The sequence below is a fragment of the Physeter macrocephalus genome, chromosome 4 (genome assembly GCF_002837175.3).
Source record: "Physeter macrocephalus isolate SW-GA chromosome 4, ASM283717v5, whole genome shotgun sequence".
Lineage (NCBI taxonomy): Eukaryota > Metazoa > Chordata > Mammalia > Artiodactyla > Physeteridae > Physeter > Physeter macrocephalus.
This window is the reverse complement of record NC_041217.1, coordinates 81575941-81595537: the sequence shown is the minus strand read 5'-3', so window position 1 is coordinate 81595537 and position 19597 is coordinate 81575941. Positions and strand designations below refer to the sequence as shown.

At 40.4% G+C, this 19597-nt stretch overlaps 1 protein-coding gene across 2 annotated transcripts in view; it reads left to right on the top strand.

Annotated features, from left to right (window-relative positions):
* The window catches only part of SLC22A15 (solute carrier family 22 member 15), an 85625-nt gene that overhangs the window by 48717 nt on the left and 17311 nt on the right, over positions 1-19597 (top strand). For both annotated transcript variants that reach the window (XR_008617149.1, XM_024119648.3), the window contains exons 6-8: positions 2401-2616; positions 7333-7473; positions 10681-10766. Coding sequence is in view for 1 of the 2 variants with exons in the window: in XM_024119648.3 (XP_023975416.1) it covers positions 2401-2616; positions 7333-7473; positions 10681-10766 (443 nt within the window). In the remaining variant the exon portion in view is untranslated. The remainder of the gene's footprint in view (positions 1-2400; positions 2617-7332; positions 7474-10680; positions 10767-19597) is intronic.

Genomic DNA, 19597 nt, shown 5'->3' with positions numbered 1-19597 from the left:
TGGCCCCTTATTTCTGCCTCACCCAGAGCCTGTCCTCTTTATAAAGCAGGAGCTATCTGATAGCACAGGCTCTTTGCTCAGCTGCATTTCTCCCAGCTCCAGAGCTCTGGGCCTTCCCCCACACAGTAGACGCCTCGTATCCACTGGGCAGATGTTGGCACAAAAAACCTTTGGAATTAGCCTGCATTAGCCATCAGCAGCATCAGAAAAAGTCATGTTATTTTAGAGACATACCTTGTTTGTTTTACTAGAGACATTATTACTTAGCTTAAAAATTCCTTATTTTCACAGTACTTGAATTTGGATAGTTTTACTTTAGAAACCAGTGCCCCCTTAATTTACAAAAGTTTTCTGCCTTTAAAGAAATTCACAGGACATTTTTGAGCAGAGGCCTCATTGTTAAATTAGCACTGTAGCTTCTAAAGGTGAGCACAGCACTGTGTAGCAGGCAGCATGTTCAAGGGCCTGCTTTTTCTTTTAGAAACATGTCTTACTGTTTTGCATGTGCAGTCAGCGTGTGTTAGAACTCATATTCCCAAATCTGTCCACTGGCAACTAGGTGAGGCTTCGTTACTGAGAAGCTTATATAGGCTTCTCAAAATGTAGAGAAATATCAGGTCCTAAGTTTACATAATCCAGATAAACCCTTTCCCAAGTAGAAATCATTTTATTAACTCAGAGTCAAATTTCCAAAGCCTGAATATCTCTCAAATATCATCGTTAAATATGATTTATATAGTTTCAAAAGTAATTTTTATTGCTATAAACAATTCTGAAAACACAGAGAAGCTTAATAGGAAGGGGAAAAATGACTTAAATTATCCAAAGATAATAATGACTTTCCTATATTTTGACTATTTCCTTGTTGGTCCTTTTTCACTCCTCTTAGTGGCCCTCAGCTTTCATTTTTATTATCATAGACTTTCTAGCATTTCACTTATATTTTTATCCCAAATATACTCTCTATATTCACCCCACTAGTCTTATATTCTTTTTATGTGTAGTTAGACTTGATCAGGTAGTTTTACATAGGTACCTCATATATGGGCTGGTGGACAGGGCCAGTGGATCCAGTGATGATCGGCAGACATAACTTCCAACAAAACAATATTTTACTTGATTATTTACTTGTGTATTAGTAACAATCATCAGATAGCAGTGAAAAAGTAAATAAAAGAATTTTTCAGGATGTTGTAGAGGCCTTTTTGTTCCTGCTTTTGTTGTCAACCAAATGTTGTACATGAATAATCTCTCCCCAGTAGCAGAACTCCTGGGAAAATGCCTGCCTTTTTGTTTCCGTGTCTTTCCTCTCAGCACCTATTACATTGCTCCGTACAAAATGAAAGTGTTCAGTAAATGGTTATTGATGAACTGGCTGTCCATGAAGTTCCAAATCCTGTGGTGTTTGTTGCCAATTCACTATCCTTACTGAAAGGCACCTTAAATAGCTTTTTTTAGTATTATTCATGCAAGTTTCATTTTAGGAAAATAATATCAGATTAAATCAAAAGGTACTTGATGTTGTGTTTTGTAAACAAGGCTTCCATGTTCCTGCCACCCTTTGGTTTTTGAGAAGTCCTCTAAAAGTATGCAGAACTGTGAAGAGGAGAAAAGATACGTAATATCTAAGTCTTGAAACTGTTGAAAGATATCAGTGGCAATAGAAATGTTCAATACTTTGTAGCTATAGTAAGAAGTAACTGTTGTTTTGGAACTGGAGAAGTTAACCAGAAAATAAACTTTTATTCTTGAAGGTCTTGGGAGATCATGAAATATCCTCAGGACATATTAAAGTGAATGTGTTAGCTGATTGGAGTATTTTAAAGCTTTAAAGCTCAAAAGTAGCTAAGATGTGATAAACCCTTTTTCATTTTTATGTGTAGTCTTAAAATAATCTCTACCTTTTCAATAACATATCACTGTGTTGAAGACACTTAAAAATTCTTTTCTGATGGATAATAGAGATTTTAATCTTCTTTGTGAGGCTTTTTCAGAACTTTAAAAACCCACTCTACAGTATTATTCTAACAACACTTGGCTATGATTTAGAGCCATATCTCTGACACATGCTTTCTGGAGAATTACTCAGTACTGTAAACTTAACTTGCCATTCATATATTAACATTTACTTAAAAGTAAACGCATACCGTTTACTTTTTTACTGCAATTTTGGGAGTGTGTTTTTGGTTTCCATTTGTTTTAAAGGAGGTCATCATTTAATGATGGCAGCTGTTGACAGTAGCCCTCTCTCTCTTCCACATGTCATTGGGAGAGTCAAGCTTTAGACCTAACGTGGAATCCGGTTGTGGTTTGGGGACCACGTACGGCATGGGTGATTTGTCTCCTTCTGGTGCACGTGTACCTATACGAATATACAGCCTTTGATGACATCTCTTTCAGATTCATTCCTGAATCACCTCGTTGGTTATACTCCCAGGGTCGACTGCGTGAGGCTGAAGCCGCGCTGCACCTCATTGCCAAGAGGAACCGCCAGCTCAAGTGTACCTTCTCACTAACACACCCGGCTAACAGGAGCTGCAAGGAGACGGGAAGTGTCCTGGACCTGTTCCGCTACCGGGTCCTCTTGGGGCATACTCTGACCCTGATGTTCATCTGGTAATTCTCTCTAAGGGCTCTTCTGTTGATCTGCAACTCAGGTTATTGATAATCAGTTATTTCTTCAGGGTTACAGAAAATTTCACTCTTTCCTTCAGCCTGAAGTTGTTTTCAGAGAAACAAGCCTCCCCCCACCATCCTCCAGCTTAGGTGTTGTGCTCACCTGTGCTTTCTCAGCATCCTCCCCTTCAAGGAGGAAATGATGGTGCCTGGTGGCAGCTTTACTGAACTTGTAGAAGTAGGTGTCAGAAGCACATCTTTGCTTATGAGTTATTGAATGTAAATTTTTAAGTCCCCCTTCCCCACTCCAAAAAAAAGGAAAGCAAGGAAGCACACCAGAGACAGAAGACTTTCTAAGGAGGACTTGGAGCACCTCCCCTTGGTTTTGGCCTCAGGCACTTAGATGGCACATTCTAATTGCACCGGCATCCCACTGAGATCCTTGGAGTGTGAGGTGACAGCCTCAAAGCGACATGTGCAAGTCAGTGAATGAACGGATTAGTACTCCCTGAACCTGATTTTCTAGTTTGGCTGATTCTGACCTGCCCTCAAAATGTTCTCAGCATTAATGTAAATTGCACCGAATGGTTCAAGATTGTGCCATTTAAAGAATTAAGTTGTGGAAAAGGGAGAAATGGATGGTTCATACGTAGAATTTGTGGAGTACCATAGGTTTTAATATTATTCATTCTGTTAAAGTGCCATAAATGTAACTTGGTCCAGGATTGGACACGAACATCATATTTACTGGCCTAGAGGACTGTTGTGCTATGGTTTGCCTGTATTTGGCAAGAAGCCTGCATAGAAACCTACATTTTTCACTTGGGAAAAGAGGAGAGTCATTTTATATTAAATTAATCGTATATATAAAGCTAAAAAGAACAGTATATTGAGAATAAGAAACTGCCAAGATAGTTTTCTATATCTTGATTCTCTTTTCCCACCCAACCAAACCCTGGCTACCACCTGTATGGTTAGGGGCCAGGTCACATCAGCTGCCACCGTCCCCACTGAGCCAGCCTAGTGCTGGAATATCACAGATGCGTAAGAAATGTTGAACGAAGGACGCAAATTTGGAGGCATGGAGATTAAGGGAGCCTTTATTATTTATTTAAAATTTTTATTGGAGTATAGTTGATCTACAATGTTGTGTTAGTTTCAGGTGTACAGCAAAGTGAATCAGTCATACGTATACGTATATCCACTCTTTTTTAGATTTTTTTCTCATATAGGTCACTACAGAGTATTGAGTAGAGTTCCCTGTGCTATACAGTGAGGTCCTTATTAGTTATCTATTTTATATATAGTAGTGTGTATGTGTCAGTCCCAACCTCCCAATTTATCCCTCCCCCCACCCCCACCAGTAACCATAAGTTTATTTTCTATATTTATAACTCTTTTTCTGTTTTGTAGATAAGTTCATTTGTACCCTTTATCTTTAGATTCCACATATAAGCGACATCATATGATATTTATCTTTCTCTGTCTGACTCACTTCACTCAGTATGACCATCTCTAGGTCCATCCACGTTGCTGCACATGGCATTATTTCATGCTTTTTTAAAGCCAAACCTGACAATACAGCATAGGAGCTACTAATTTGAGGTTCCACCAATTGTACAGGAAATCCTTACAAAGTATGTTCAGGTACTTAGGCTCCATAAAACTGCATTTGCATGTCAAGTAGACAGTCAGTCAAACCCCTCTGCCTTGAAGTAAGTATCTACTTTCTTAGGGATTATTTACTTCTTGTTTTTAAGTTTTTGTTTTTTCCAGGAATATTAACTTTGGGGTTCTGGCCTTCAGGGGATAAAAAACAGACAGACAGAAAAACAAACAAACTAGACTTAGAGCTAGGGAGAATGTTCATGTTTATTTTATGTCTTACACGGCCAAAGGAGCTGTTCTCAAATAAACTTCTTCCCCCGGGCTCAGAATGTTAAAATACACGATAACAGAGACAGTGTCATTCCACATACTGCCGTTCTTTTTGAAGATGATATAAAATTCTAAAATCTTCTCTGTGGATCTGTCATTGAAGAAAACCTTAAATGGGGAGTAAAATTATACCTCTGTGCTTAACATCTGTTCCTTTGGTTATTTCCCATAGTAGTGCCTTTTTAAATAGTTCTTTGATGCCCTAAATATACTGTTAAATATTACGCAAGCATTTTAAATTTTGTTTGGGGCCCATAAACAGGATTGAAATGATTTGAGTAGCTGTAATCATGCATCCCCACGACCAACTCTACCGGCAAAGAAATCTGCCAGCGGAGTCTGAGACCATAGGCCTTCCTTGCCCAGGTTCTCCCCGTTTCCTCTCACCACCAGCTGGTAACTAAATTCCTCTAGTGTCTTGAACTGGCTCTGTTTATTTGTGCCCTACTTGCTACCTTCACAACTTAGTTTAAATATGTATGTGTGTTTCCATTGCTGGAATACTTCACTGGGATTTCTATTTTAAATGCAGAATAGATACACACTAACACATACAACACATTAGGAATAGCGTTATGTAAGGGGGGGGTTCTCTACTGCAGATGGAAAGGATTTTTTAAGTACTTCAGGAAAATATGTTAAGTTGTCTAGCCTGCTGCTTACAGGCAAAGTGCTCGGGGACAGGGAAAACAGAAAATTCAGTGTCGCCTTGCATCCTTACCTGTGATGTCCCAGCTATGACTGCTCATCATCCTCAGTATATGAATGACAGCTCCACCCAGGAAGAAGTAATGGGAAGTAGCTGCTGCCTGGGCTAATTTGCCAGAGAGGGATGAGTCACTAAGCAGGCTAGCTCCAGGGGTCCGTAGTCCCTCCCCATCCCTCTCCTTGGTTCCTGTGGCCCATTCTTAATAGCCCAGGGCATTTGGCCCATTTTGCTGTTTTGGCAGAGACGGAAAGAAAGCTTTCCCTTTCCTGTTGGTCTCATCATAGCTGCAGCTCATTGGACTTTTTCTAAGGAAAAGAGAAGCAAATGGGAATTTCCTCATAATAAACACTTGTCAAAATGAATTGTAAAAACATAAAAACTGATGAACTTCCGAAGCCCAAGTCTTTTACTATTTGTATAGAAATTTATGGTTTACAAAGGGGGAAAAGGGAGGGGTGTGGGATGAATTGGGAGATTGGGATTGACATAGATACACTATTGATCTATGTATAAAATAGATAATTGATGAGAACCTACTGTATAGCACAGGGAACTCTACTCAATGCTCTGTGGTGACCTAAGTGGGAAGGAAATCCAAATAAGAGGGGATATATGTATAGGTATAATTGATTCCCTTTGCTGTACAGCAGAAACTAACACAACATTGTAAAGCAACTATACTGCAATAAAAATTAATTTAAAAATTTATGGTTTACAAAATGTGTTCGTATATTAACAAAGCCTAGTCAGGGTTTATTTTCGTTCTATTCTAGTTTGTTTTATTTTTAATACTGCAATTGCCTAGGCACAAAAGGTTTTGCTTTCTGTGGTTTCAGTTACCCAAGGTCAACTGCAGTCTGAAAATATTAAATGGAAAATTCCAGAAAGAAACAACTCATAAGTTTTAAATTGCATGCCATTCTGATTAGCGTGATGAAATCTCGCACCCTCCCGCTCCATCCCACGTGGGACCTGAATCATCCCTTTGTCCAGCATATCCTGCCCATTAGCCACTTAGTCACTGTCTTTCTTATCAGATCGACTATCGGGTATCACAGTGCTTGTGTTCAAGTTACCCTTATTTTACTTAATAATGGCCCCAAAGCACGAGAGTAGTCGTGCCAGCAATTCGGATGTTCTCTTACTGGGTCTAATTTATAAATTAAACCTTATCATAGGTGTATGGCTAGGAAAAAACATAGTATATATAGGGTTCGGTACTATCTGCGGTTTTCAGTCATCCACTGGGAGTCTTGGAACATATCCCCAGCTGATAAGCAGGGGCTACTGTAGTCCCTTCACTCTGGAAGAAGTTCCTATTATTCCCCAACCTGGAGTTTCAAGATGGCCCTTGCTCCAGCGTAGCTCCTGGGCTGCGGGATGTGGGCTCTGTGCCTGGCACAATGCCTGCCTCCTAGGAGGCGCCCCCTCAGTGTTTTGGCAGTGGCGTGCAGAAATTGATGCAGGGCTTTGATCATCCTAGAGGAGCCTACCTCTACTATGGCCCTCGTCTTCTCTTTCCTGTTCTGGACGTCTATAGCATATGCACTTGTGTAATGCCAGGAGAGGTTGAGAACCTGGTCAGGGGTTAGAGTCCCTGTCACCCTGGCCTGCAGGCCACCCGCTGGTGACCCAGGCACTTATCAGCATCTGTTCTCAACACCATCCTCTGTTGGCTTTCTTTCTGGGAGTGCTTTATTCTAGAGTCATTTCGATAATATCACAATTGCCTAGGGCAAGCGTTCTATAAGTTGTTGAATTAAATACAGTAAGAATAGAGTCACTGTCTTCAGAAAAGTGTGATGAAAGCACAAGCGATGTCTCCTCTGTCAGGAGCTGGCCACACATTTGCTTTATAGAGCATCTGGATGTAGCTCAAATCATTTCCAAGGCCCCTTTATTTTTTATTTTGTCCTAGTATAGAAATTATATTAGGATAGAAAGCTTAGTGGGAGAGTCAGGCTTACTGCTTGAGCCAGATGGCGTTATTGAACCAAGATTTGAATCTTCTCTGGTAAATTCTTACTGGCTTTTTCATTGTCTTTCTTGTCTTTCACCCCCAATTGCAGGTTTGTGTGCAGCTTGGTGTATTATGGCCTAACTCTCAGTGCAGGTGATCTAGGTGGAAATATTTATGCCAACTTGGCCCTGTCTGGCCTCATAGAGATTCCATCTTACCCTATTTGCATCTACTTGATTAACCAAAAATGGTGAGTATGGGTGGATATGAAGTGCACCACGTAGAGGACACACACACACTAACATACATAAATATCTAAGTATTATTGTCTTTGTCCATATGCAGAATCTGCTAAGTACTCCATGGTGATTAGAATTCTTTTCAGACCAAACACAGTGAGAATTCATTTTTTAGTGTGTTATTTCTTGGGCTTCAAGTTTATGAGTTATTAGGTAGGGTTTTTTTATTGAAGTATAGTTGATTCACCATGTTGTGTTTCTGGTATACAGCAAAATGATTCAGTTATGCATATACATATTCTTTTTCATAATTTCTTCCATTATAGTTTATTACAAGATACTGAATATAGTTCCCTGTGTTGTACAGTAGGACCTTGTTGTTTATCTATTTTATCTACAGTAGTTTGTATCTGCTAATTCCAAACTCCTAATTTATCCCTCCCTGCCCTTCCCCTTTGGTAACCATAAGTTTGTTTTCTATGTCTGTGAGTCTGTTTCTGTTTTGTAGATAAGTTCATTTGTGTCATATTTTAGATTCCATGTATAAGAGATACGATATTTGTATTTCTCTGTCTGACTTACTCAGTGCGATAGTCCATTCATGTTGCTGCAAATGGCATCATTTCATTCTTTTTTATGACCAAGTAATATTCCATCATATACATATATACCACATCTTCTTTATCCGTTCATCTGTTGATGGGCATCTAGGTTGCTTCCATTTCTTGGCTATTGTAAATAGTGCTGCTATGAACATTGAGGTGTGTGTATCTTTTCGAATTAGAGTTTTCTCCAGATATATGCCCAGGAGTCGGATTACTGGATCATATTGTAGCTCTATTTTCAGTTTTTTTTTGTTTGTTTTTTTTTTTTCTGTACGTGGGCCTCTCACTGTTGTGACCTCTTCTCTTGCGGAGCACAGGCTCCAGACACACAGGCTCAGCGGCCATGGCTCACGGGCGTAGCCGCTCTGCGGCATGTGGGATCTTCCCAGACCAGGGCACGAACCCGTGTCCCCTGCGTCGGCAGGCAGACTCTCAACCACCGCGCCACCAGGGAAGCCCTATTTTTAGTTTTTTTAAGGAACCTCCATACAGTTTTCCATAGTGGTTGCACCAATTTACATTCCCACCAACAGCTAGGAGGATTCCCTTTTCCTCACACCCTCTCCAGCATATATTGTTTGTAGACTTTTTGATGATGGCCATTCTGACCAGTATGAGGTGATGCCTCATTGTAGTTTTGATTTGCATTTCTCTAATAATTAGTGATGTTGAGCATCTTTTCACGTGCTTATTGGCCATCTGTACGTCTTCTTTGGAGAAATGTCTATTTAGGTCTTCATAGGTTTTTAACCCAATATTAAGACGTTACCACCCAACTGTTTTTGAGCAGTCTGTGTGTGATTTGTTCGTCCCAACATGTGGGAATATTGACTAGACGTAGGTAGAGCTCCATGACCCAATCACTATCATTTAGAAGCTCTCACACAAGACAAAGAGCTGGAGGAATGAAAAAGACTTTTCTTTCCTCTTAAGATCCCCTGGACTTTGTTGAGAGGAAGAAGAGATCCTGCTTTTGCTGTTCATTGTCAGTGGGCACAGTTTTGAAATATTTTTTAAAAGTTCTTTTATAGAGCACCCTTTCCTCAGCTTTCTCAGACTCCTTCTGTTATTGAACCCCTGACCAGGGCAACTGAAAATTGTGAGCTAGGAAACATTTGGATTTTGCCATTTCTCATTCTCCAGAAATCATCATTTTTATCAAAAACAGCATTCCTTTAGCGTTGCACTGTGTGCTGTCGTCATGGATATTGCGGTCAGCTCATTTTAAAGGGCAGTTTTGGATTCTGTTCAATTGAAGGGCTTTTCTCTGGGGAGTGGTTCCAGTTGCCTCTGCTGACCCCTCTGTTAGTGACTGAGTGTGCTCTCATCATGGTCCAAGGGCTGAGCCAGGCAGAGTATTCAGAAATCTGTTCCCACCATCCCTGGTGTGCTTCCTGTTACAGCTTCCTGTGCCCCCCTCTGATGACCATGGACAGTGTTACAAGGACACAGTCGATGGGGGTGTGTGTCCTAGGTGTCATTGCATCCCTAGTGCCTGCCTAGAGTGATGCCTATCACTTGAAAGACATTTCAATACTGACTGTTAAATTAAGCACAATAACCTGGAGACCTGAGTCCTTCTCTGTCTCCCAGCCATCCACACCAGAGTCAGGATTAAAATCTGAAGCAGAGGGAAGGAACACCACCTTGGGGATCAGGCAGACCTGCATCCAAATCTAGTCTTAGCCTCGTGTTAGTTTTATAACTTTGAGAAGTTACCTTGCTAAACCTCCATGGTAGTTATCCTTAAACCAGGGATTATAAACCCCTGGAAAAATTGTTATAAAAATTACAATAACATTGAAGCTCCTAACAGAGGACCTAACACATTGCCGGCTCCTAGTAAAGGAAGGCTTATTAATGTTCATATCTTTCTTCTAAGTCTAGAGCTCTTATTTGAAAATTATTTCTCCCAAGAAAGTGTGCAATAAATTTCACTTAATTCTGACATACTAACAAGAGTTTTTTTATGTTTGTCTTTTTAAGAGAGAGAGAGGCGTGTTTAAAATTTTAACTGCTTAAGATACAAGTAACCAGAAAATGAAATGAGCTGGAAGACTCCATTCTCCATGTCTCAGTGTTATTCTCTAGAAGATGGAGAATATAACAGCATATGCCTTACAGGTTTATTATTAGCATTAAGTAAGATAACATAGACAGAAAGCATTTCAGCACAGAAAGTGCCTGAAACATAGTAAGCACTCACAGAAATAGATAGAATGATTCCCTATTCTTTTCCTGCACACATGATTTAAACCCGCCATCCAGCAAGTTTTCCTTGGCTTTGTGATGGTTACTTACTTATTTATTCTTTTAAAATAAATTTATTTATTTATTTATTTTAGTTTTGGCTGTGTTGGGTCTTCGTTTCAGTGCGAGGGCTTTCTCTAGTTGCGGTGAGCGGGGGCCACTCTTCATCGCGATGTGCGGGCCTCTCACTGTCACGGATGGTTACTTATTTTATGTCCTGGTCAGTCACATGTGCCACCCACTCCTTAAGAAAAGATGAACATATAATGAAGGTGAGGACATTTAAAAAGGAAGGTTAGGGGGATGAAGCAGATGAATATATAAGATTCTTAAGGGAAACGTGAATTTCTTTGTATTATTTAGGTTTGGTCGGAAGCGGACATTAGCAGCATTTCTGTGCCTAGGAGGACTGGCTTGTCTTATTGTCATGTTTCTTCCAGAAAAGAAAGGTATGCCTTTCCAATTTCTACATGAGGGTTTTGAATAGCACTTTTATTACAATGAATCTCAATATAGTGGAGCAATCACCATATGCCGTGCTTCATTTCTGTGATTGCATATTACTTAGCAGTGGTGTGGGATATAATGGGCCAGATTCTTTCCATTGCCTAAACTATTCTCCGGGTGAATAATGTGCTTAGAGGTGCACTATTAATTCTTTCAGGCGATTAAGCTACCATCTGGGGTGTCTGGACTGCAGTACTGGTGATGTTGGAGTTGTTTATTTGATGATGATGTGGGCCATTTAGTTCTGCACAGAAGGAGACTCTGTCCAAAGCTGCAGATTGCCCTCCTCATTCCAGCCAGTCACGAGACTGGAGATGAGAGGCACTGGTTCTCCACGGTGGCTTCGGCACCCCTCATTGTCTCCGTCAATACTCCCAAAGCACCCTGATAATAACAACAGCACAATTATTGAATAATAGTCACTGTTGGTGACAGTTGACCTCTCATTCTTATAGAAAGTGTGAATAAAACATCCTTAGGAAACTTGCTATTTTTATATTTGTAGCTTTGCTATGTAAACACAGCTTTAAAAAAAGGTCCCTTTGGCACCCATATCTAACATGACTTCTGCCCCTCTATAGAAATTCTATAGATAGTGCTGGTCCTCAACCTCTTTTCTGCACTAGCACACCTGAGACATGCCCTCTATTACATCAAAAACTGTGGTTTTAGCAGTGATTTTCAACCGTAAGAAGTGGGTCATAAGAGACTCTCTGCTGCTAGGGAATAGGGTACAATGAAAGCCCTGTTTTGGTGACTTTGGGATTTTGACAGGGTTCCACCATGGAGCTTGTTCTTCAGGTGGGAATCATTGTGAAATGGTTTAAAATAATTTTTTCTTTTTTGGCTGCACCGTGCGGCCTGTGGGATCTTAGTTCCCTGACCGGGGATTGAACCCGGGCCCCGGCAGTGAAAGCTCCAAGTCCTAACCACTGGACCACCAGGGAACTCCCTAACATAAAGTTTTGATAACGACTAGAAATGCAGCTGATGAATTCATTTCCCGTCGGAGCATACCACGTATTAAGTGCTCCTTTGGTGATCGCTTCTTCTTAAGGGTCTGGTGTACCAGCGTCTCACTGAAGACTCCAAGGCTACGTGTCCTAGTTATGCAGACCTCCAGTATACCTGCTGTGCTGCTAGCTGCCACCTGGAGTTCTGTGCCTAAAATCCAGAGCACTGGTGGTTCACTAGTTAGGATTTTACTCAATATTTAGAACAGCCTTGGGGACTCCCCTGGTGGTGCAGTGGTTAAGAAACCGCCTGCCAATTCAGGGGACATGGGTTCGAGCCCTGGTCCGGAAAGATCCCACAGGCCATGGAGCAACTAAGCCTGCGAGCCACAACTGCTGAGCCCACGTGCCACAACTACTGAAGCCTGCACATCTAGAGCCCGTGCTGCACAACAAGAGAAGCCACCACAATGAGAAGCCCGTGCACCACAACGAAGAGTAGCCCCCGCTCACCGCAACTAGGGAAAGCCTGCGTGCAGCAAGGAAGACCCAATGCAGCTAAAAATAAATAAATTAATTAATTTTTAAAAAAAGAACAGCCTTACAGTGATTTTCACAGAATCCTGGAAACTAGAGAATTCAGTAAGTTTGCCATCGAGGCTTCCCTGGTGCTGCAGCACTTGTAAACCACACGCACAGCCCCTCTCCTTGGACACGCGTGGGCACAGTGGCATTCAGTATTGGTAGCCTAGCATGGTGGGTACTGCCCAATGAAGAGTGTACTATATGTTTTGTTTACTATAGGCCATACTTATACAGACATGTATATATATTTATATAAGATCTACCTATCCTAGGATGGAACGTTTGAGGGAAAATAAAATGGGAGGCCGAAAAAAAAAAAGGTAACACTTCCAGTTGTGAGCCAAGATTGTAACCTGAGAGTAGCCAGGAGCTTCCTGTCAGTAACCATGTTTTCAATAAATACTCTTTCATGTACAAAAAAAAAAAAAGTGTCATAGTTTTAAGAAAGTTGTTACCTGTGCTAGTGCCAGCAAAAGGAGAAACTCCTCAGCTGTTGCCCTGCCATGGGCTCGTAGAACTAAGTGCCCAGTTCTGCTTGTCTGGGACAAGACATTAATGGGCTTCAAATCACTGCAACTTTCAGTTCAGCAGATTCTGTTTCTCATAGACAACCTAGAAATTCAGTTGTTTTCTACCTGTAATATCCAGTGGTCTATTTATTACTCTATAGAGAGAAACTTTTCCTTGTTACTCTAAATGCCCCTGTAAGCTGTCACACCTTGGCAAGCCAGGCCGATTCATGTCTTTCCTCGCTCCCACGTATCTGTACTCCAAGTAACCCTGGGCCTCTGCACACAGCCCTTTCTACACAAACCCAAAGGGAAAGCAGATTCATGGTCTCCCGTCTAGACCAGTCACCACACTGTGCTCACTTCCAGTCTGTCCTAAGCGAGCAGCTGATCCCCTCGTGGATCATGCCCTTGGTGGACGCTGAGTAACAAACACAGCACATCTGTCTTACACACCCACAGATGCGCCCCGGGAACAGGATTCCTGTCAGAAAAGTGGATGTAGTCTATTTTTGAAGATTTCCAGAGAAAGAAGTTCCATAATGTTCCTTAGCAAGTAGTTTCTATTTTTAATAGCCACGCAAAGGTTAGAATGAGCTCTTCCACTACAGCTGAGCCCATTTCCTTTCGTTTTATCACTAGAGATAGAGAACAGATGGTCACACCTTTTTTGCATAATCCTTTCTCTCTTTGCAGGGAGTCATCTAGCTATTCCTGAATCTTCGCTACTTTGAGCTAAAAGTATTTATTCTTTAAACTTTCTTTGAACCTTTCATATTTACTCTTCAAAATATTTTGATAGCTTTCTTTTAAATCTCAATTTTTTCAAAGTGCCGAGGTTTAGGCTACCTGTTGTGAAAGTTCTGATAAATATATATTAAGAAAGAAACCTAGCAGTTTGAAAACGTCTGTTACCATCTTACGTGAGCTTGGTGACCACTCATTTTCTCACTGATTTTTATGCTCATTTGCCCTCACTTTTTCCCACCAAACATGCATTTGCTCTCTCTGTCAACTTAGGTGGCCCTCTACCTACCAACTCTTTTTTAACATCTACGTATGACTGTGATGCTTAGTGTCTGAGGCACAGACATAGGTATACCTCTATAAGAGACAGCCAGTAAGCTAGAAAATAGATTGCTTGGCATTCCTTAGCCTATGGTTGATCATTATTGGACAAAAGTGTCCTATTCAGTACATATTTGCACCCTGGTTGGCCTCCAAGTAAATGTTCTCCCCTGGGGGCAGTGTTACCAAGTGGCCACTAATTTATTCCACAGATTGGTCCTCATACATTTTACCTGATCTCTATCCTTGCTTAAAGGGTCCTAATTAAGCTGTAATACTGGCGACCATTTATTTTTTAAAAATATTTATTTTATTTATTATTTATTTGGTTGTGCCGGGTCTTGGTTGCATTAGGAGCGCTCCTTAGTTGTGGCATGAGAACTCTTAGTTGTGGCATGCATGTGGGATCTAGTTCCCTGACCAGGGATCGAACCCTGGCCCCCTGCATTGGGAGTGAGGAGTCTTAACCACAGTGCCACCAGGGAAGTCCCCTGGTGACCACTTATTAAGTGTTAACTATGTGCTGGTTTCTCTTCATACATAGAGGTATTACCTCGTATCCCCATTTCCTAAGGGAACTGAAGCTCAGGTAGGTCAAGCAACTTGTCCAAGGTTGCACAGCAAGTAAGCAGCACACCTGGGATTCAGATCCCACGTCTCTCTGACTCTAAAATCAGTGCTCTTTTGGGAATGCTTATTTGTCCTCTTAGAGTTTTAAGACCAAAGTATTCATTGCACATGGTAAAGCCATAGCCTTAGAGAATTAATGCTGCCTGACTAGGACCCATTCTTAACTCTTCAGTGGGCAGGCCTGATCGGAATTGGCCAGAGTTCAAGAACCTGGCATGTCAGGGTTCCACTGGGTAAGGAGGTTGGCAAGGAGGTTTCTGGCAGTTGTGATCCTGCCAGAGAATCTGAATTCTGGGAAGTCACAGCACATGACGAGATAAACAGTTTCACAGTTAAAGGGAGTGTCCTCAGACTCAGCTCTAGCAGAACCTTTATCTCTCATTGCTTTGTTCAACCTCGGCCTGTCCATTCTTTATTGATGTGACTTCTCTAGGGCCTGCTATGTACAGGGTACTATTTATAAATATGACCTGGTTCCTGGCCTCAAAGAGCTTATAATCTAGTGAGGAAAATGAATAATTCATAAAAACAGAAACAAAAACAATAAAAACAGAAGGTACCATATGAGAATTGACAACAGAATGCTATAGGAACTATAGGCTATGGTAGTAATGGAGACCAGCTAACCTCCTGTTTTAGACAACTATAAAACCAGACAAAATATAAGAAACACTGATTTTCAGACATTGGACAACAGGCTGCAGAAGACAGAAGTGATCCCTGAGAGAAATGAAACAAGATGTGCCCTAAGAGTGCCCTAGCTCAGGTCTCCAGGCCTCAGTGCACAAAGGGACACCCAGCAAATCCTGGTGCTCTTACCAAATTGATAAGACAGAGAGTAAAGCTTGGGAAGGCCAATATGGCTAGAGTTTCCTGGGCAAACTACTGGAGAGGAGTAAGATATATAGAGGAATATATGGAGGAAGAATTCCAGAGATCTGCAGAAGATCTCTGAGCCCTTGGCTGCTTACTGATCTGGGCATGCATTTGAGGAGGCTACTGAGGCTGGGGAGGTGGCCACTAGAAAGGAACAAGTGGAACAATTCTTGGAACCTAGGGCCATGCCTAGTTCGTGTTGCCTTTAGCCAGATGTGGAGCACTGGGTAAAGACCTCCTGGGTCAAAGTAGCCCAACACTATAGGCTATGCTGCTATAGCAGAGCTTGCTCTAAAAGTGCTTAAAAAATTCAGAGGATCAAGTGATTCCCAGTAACTTAACTGCATTCCAGGAAAAAGAGCAACAATATGTAAAGGAATACAATAAAATCCAGCACCTAACAGTGTAACATTCACCACCTCTGGCATCCAGTCAGTATTACCAGGCATGCAAATGAGCAGGAAAATACCTCCCACAACCAGGAGAAATGTCAATAGAAACAGAACCAAAAGTGACACAGACAATAGAATGAGGAGGCAGGGACCTTAAAACAGCTATTATAAATATACTGCATATGTTTACGAAGGTAGAAAAAAGCAAGATAATAATGAGCAGAGAAAGAGAAGATAGAAGAAGAGGCACACTTTACATCTAGGGATGAAACATACATTATATGAAAAAAAAAAATAGACAGTGGATGAGATGAACCACAGAAGAAAAGATCAGTGAGGAAGATACAACAAAAGAAGCTGCAGAATGAAACAAACAAAAGTTGTAGGACAACACCAAGCCCAACAGTTATGCAGTTGGAACCTGAGAAGGAGGAAGTAAAAAACAAAGATACTTGCAGAAATGATGGTCTACTTCTTTCCAGATTTGATTAAAACTATAAACACATTATGAGAAAGTGGTCAGTTCATCAAAAAGATGTTACAATCCCGATTATTTGTGTGTCTGATAACATTCAAAGCACAGGAAGCAAAATGGACAGAACTGAAAGGAGAAATAGACAAATCCAACATTACAGTTGGATATTTCAGTACTCTCTCTCAGTGACTGATAGAAAAACTGACAGAAAAGAATTAGGATATGGAGACTTAAATGCCTACATGACCTAATTGTCGTTTGTCAGACACATTACCTAAAACAGCAGAATATGCATTCTGTCTGAAGTGCACACCCAGAACATGTACCAAGAGAGACCATGTTCTGGGCCATAAAACAAGTTTCAATAAATTTTAAAGGATTGAAATCTTACAAAAATAAGTTCTTTGACCATAATGGAATTAAAGTAGAAATCAATAACAGAAAGCTATCAGGAAATCCTCAAATATTTGGATTTCAAAAAACATTTTTCTAAAAACACATGAGTCAAAGAAGAAATCAGAAAGGAAATTAGAAAATTTTTAATTAAACAATAATTAAAGTACAACATATTGAGTTTGTGGGATGCAGTAAAGCAGCGCCTAGAGGGAAATTTGTATAATTAAAAAATGTATCAGGCTTCCCTGGTGGCACAGTGGTTAAGAATCTGCCTGCCAATGCAGGGGACACAGGTTCAATCCCTGGTCCGGGAAGATCCCACATGCTGCAGAGCAGCTAAGCCTCTGTGCCACAGCTACTGAGCCTGTGGTCTAGAGCCTGTGAGCCACAACTACTGAGCCCGCACTCCACAACTACTGAGCCTGCGCTCCACAACTACTGAGCCACGCTGCAACTACTGAAGATCACGCGCTCTAGGGCCAGTGTGCCGCAACTGCTGAGCCCGTGTGCTGCAACTACTGAAGCCCGCGTGCCTAGAGCCCATGCTCCGCAACAAGAGAAGCCACCACGATGAGAAGCCCACACACCGCAATGAAGAGTAGCCCCTGCTCGCCACAACTAGAGAAAGCCCATGCGCATCAACGAAGACCCAACACAGCCAAAAATAAATTTTGAAAAAAAGTATCAGCAAGAAGGAAGTTTTCAAATCGATGATCTAAGCATATCCCTTAAGAAAATAGAAGGCAAATTAAAAAAAAAAAAGACTGACAAATTAAACACAAAGTAAGCAAAAGGAAGGAAATAATAAATATAACTAAAAACAATAAAATAAAAACATGAAAATAATAGAGAAAAATCAGTGAAACCAAAAGCTGGTTGTTTGAGATCAATAAAATCAATAAGCCACCAGCCACACTAATAAAGGAAAAAGAAAGAAGAAACAGATTACCAGTATCAGGAATGAAAGAGGGACATCACTATAGAAACTGTAGACATTTATAAGGGAATATTATAAACATTTTTATGCCAATAAATTCAACTTAGGTAAAATGGATAAATTCCTTGAAAGATACAAACTACCAAAGTGTACAAAACCATAGATAACCTGAATAATCCTTTATCCAGTAAAGATATCTAATTTGTAGTTTAAAACATTCCCACAAAGAGAATTCCAGGCCCAGATGGCTTCACTGGTAAATTATGAAACACATAAGGAAGAAATAACATAATTCTACACATTCTTCCAGAAAATAAAAAAAAGAGCGAATACTCTTCCAACCCAGTGTGTGAGGTCAGCAATTACCCTGATATTAAAACCAAACAAAGACATTATGAGAAAACTACAGACCAATATCTCTCATTAATATAGATGCAAAAATCTATTAACTAAACATTAGCAAATTCAACAATGAATAAAAAAGGTATAATACATCATGACGAAGAAGGATTTATCCCACAAGCGCACAGTTGGTTTAACATTCAAAAGCCAATCAGTGTTATTCACCATATTAAAAGACCAAAAAGAAAAAAAAAATCATATGATCATTTCAATACAAGTAGGAAAAGCACTTGTCAGGTTTCAACACCCATTCTTTACAAAAGCTAGCAGCAAGTAGAAGTAGAAGTTTCCTTAGCCTGATAAAGGAAAACCTACAGCTAACATCACGTTTAATGGTGAAAAACTAAATGCTTGTTCCCTAAGATTGGGAAAAGGCAAGGATATCCATTCTTGCCACGTCTTTGGAGCATTGTACTGAAATTATTCGTGAATACAACAAAGCAATAAAAAGAAATTAGGGGGATCCAAAATGAAAAGGAAGAACTAAAACTGTCTTTATTCACAAGACTTCATGATTGTCTCCGTAGAAAATCCTAAAAAAAAATCTATTAGAATTAAGAAATGAGTTTAGCAGAGTCTTTTGACACACAATTTTAGATCTATATATTAACAACAATTTAAAATTGAAGTAAAACAATGCCATTTATAAAAAATAAAAAAATATGAAATATTTAGGAATAAAAACTTAAAAATATGTATGAGACCTGTAGAAAACTGTAAAATATAAAACATTGATGAGAGAAGTTAAGAAGACTAAATAAATGAATTGGTGGTAATGGTAATAATAAAATAAATGAAGAGCTTACCATGCTCAAGGATCAGAAAATACTAAGACATCAGTTCTCCCCAAATCAATCTATTTTCAGCACAATCCCAATAAAATTTCCACCAGGCTTCTTTTTGCTGATAGATACTGACAAGTTAATACTAAAATTTCTATGGAACTGCAAATTATATCCAAAATAATTTTTATCAAGAAAAATTAAGTTGGAGGACTTTATCCCAACTGATTTTAAAATTTACTACAAAATTATGTTAAGACAGTAGGGGAATTCCCTGGACTCGGCACTTTCACTGCTGTGGCCTGGGTTCGATACCTGGTTGAGGAACTAAGATCCCACAAGCCATGAGGCATGGCCTGAAAATTAAAAAAAAAAAAAAAAAAAGACTGTGATATTGGCATAATGGTGGATGCATAGATAATAGAATTGAATATGAAATAGACCTATATAGTCATTTGATTTTTATTTTATTTTTGAGGGGGCTGAGATTTTATTCACCTTTTAAAAATGTTTCATTCAATCATAACACACATAGAGAAAAATACACATGGTCAATGGATTTTTTTTTTTTGTGGTATGCGGGCCTCCCTCTGTTGTGGCCTCTCCCGCTGCGGAGCACAGGCTCCGGACGCGCAGGCTCAGCGGCCATGGCTCACGGGCCCAGCTGCTCCACGGCATGTGGGATCCTCCCAGACCGGGGCACGAACCCGTGTCCCCTGCATCGGCAGGCAGACTCTCAACCACTGTGCCACCAGGGAAGCCCCATTA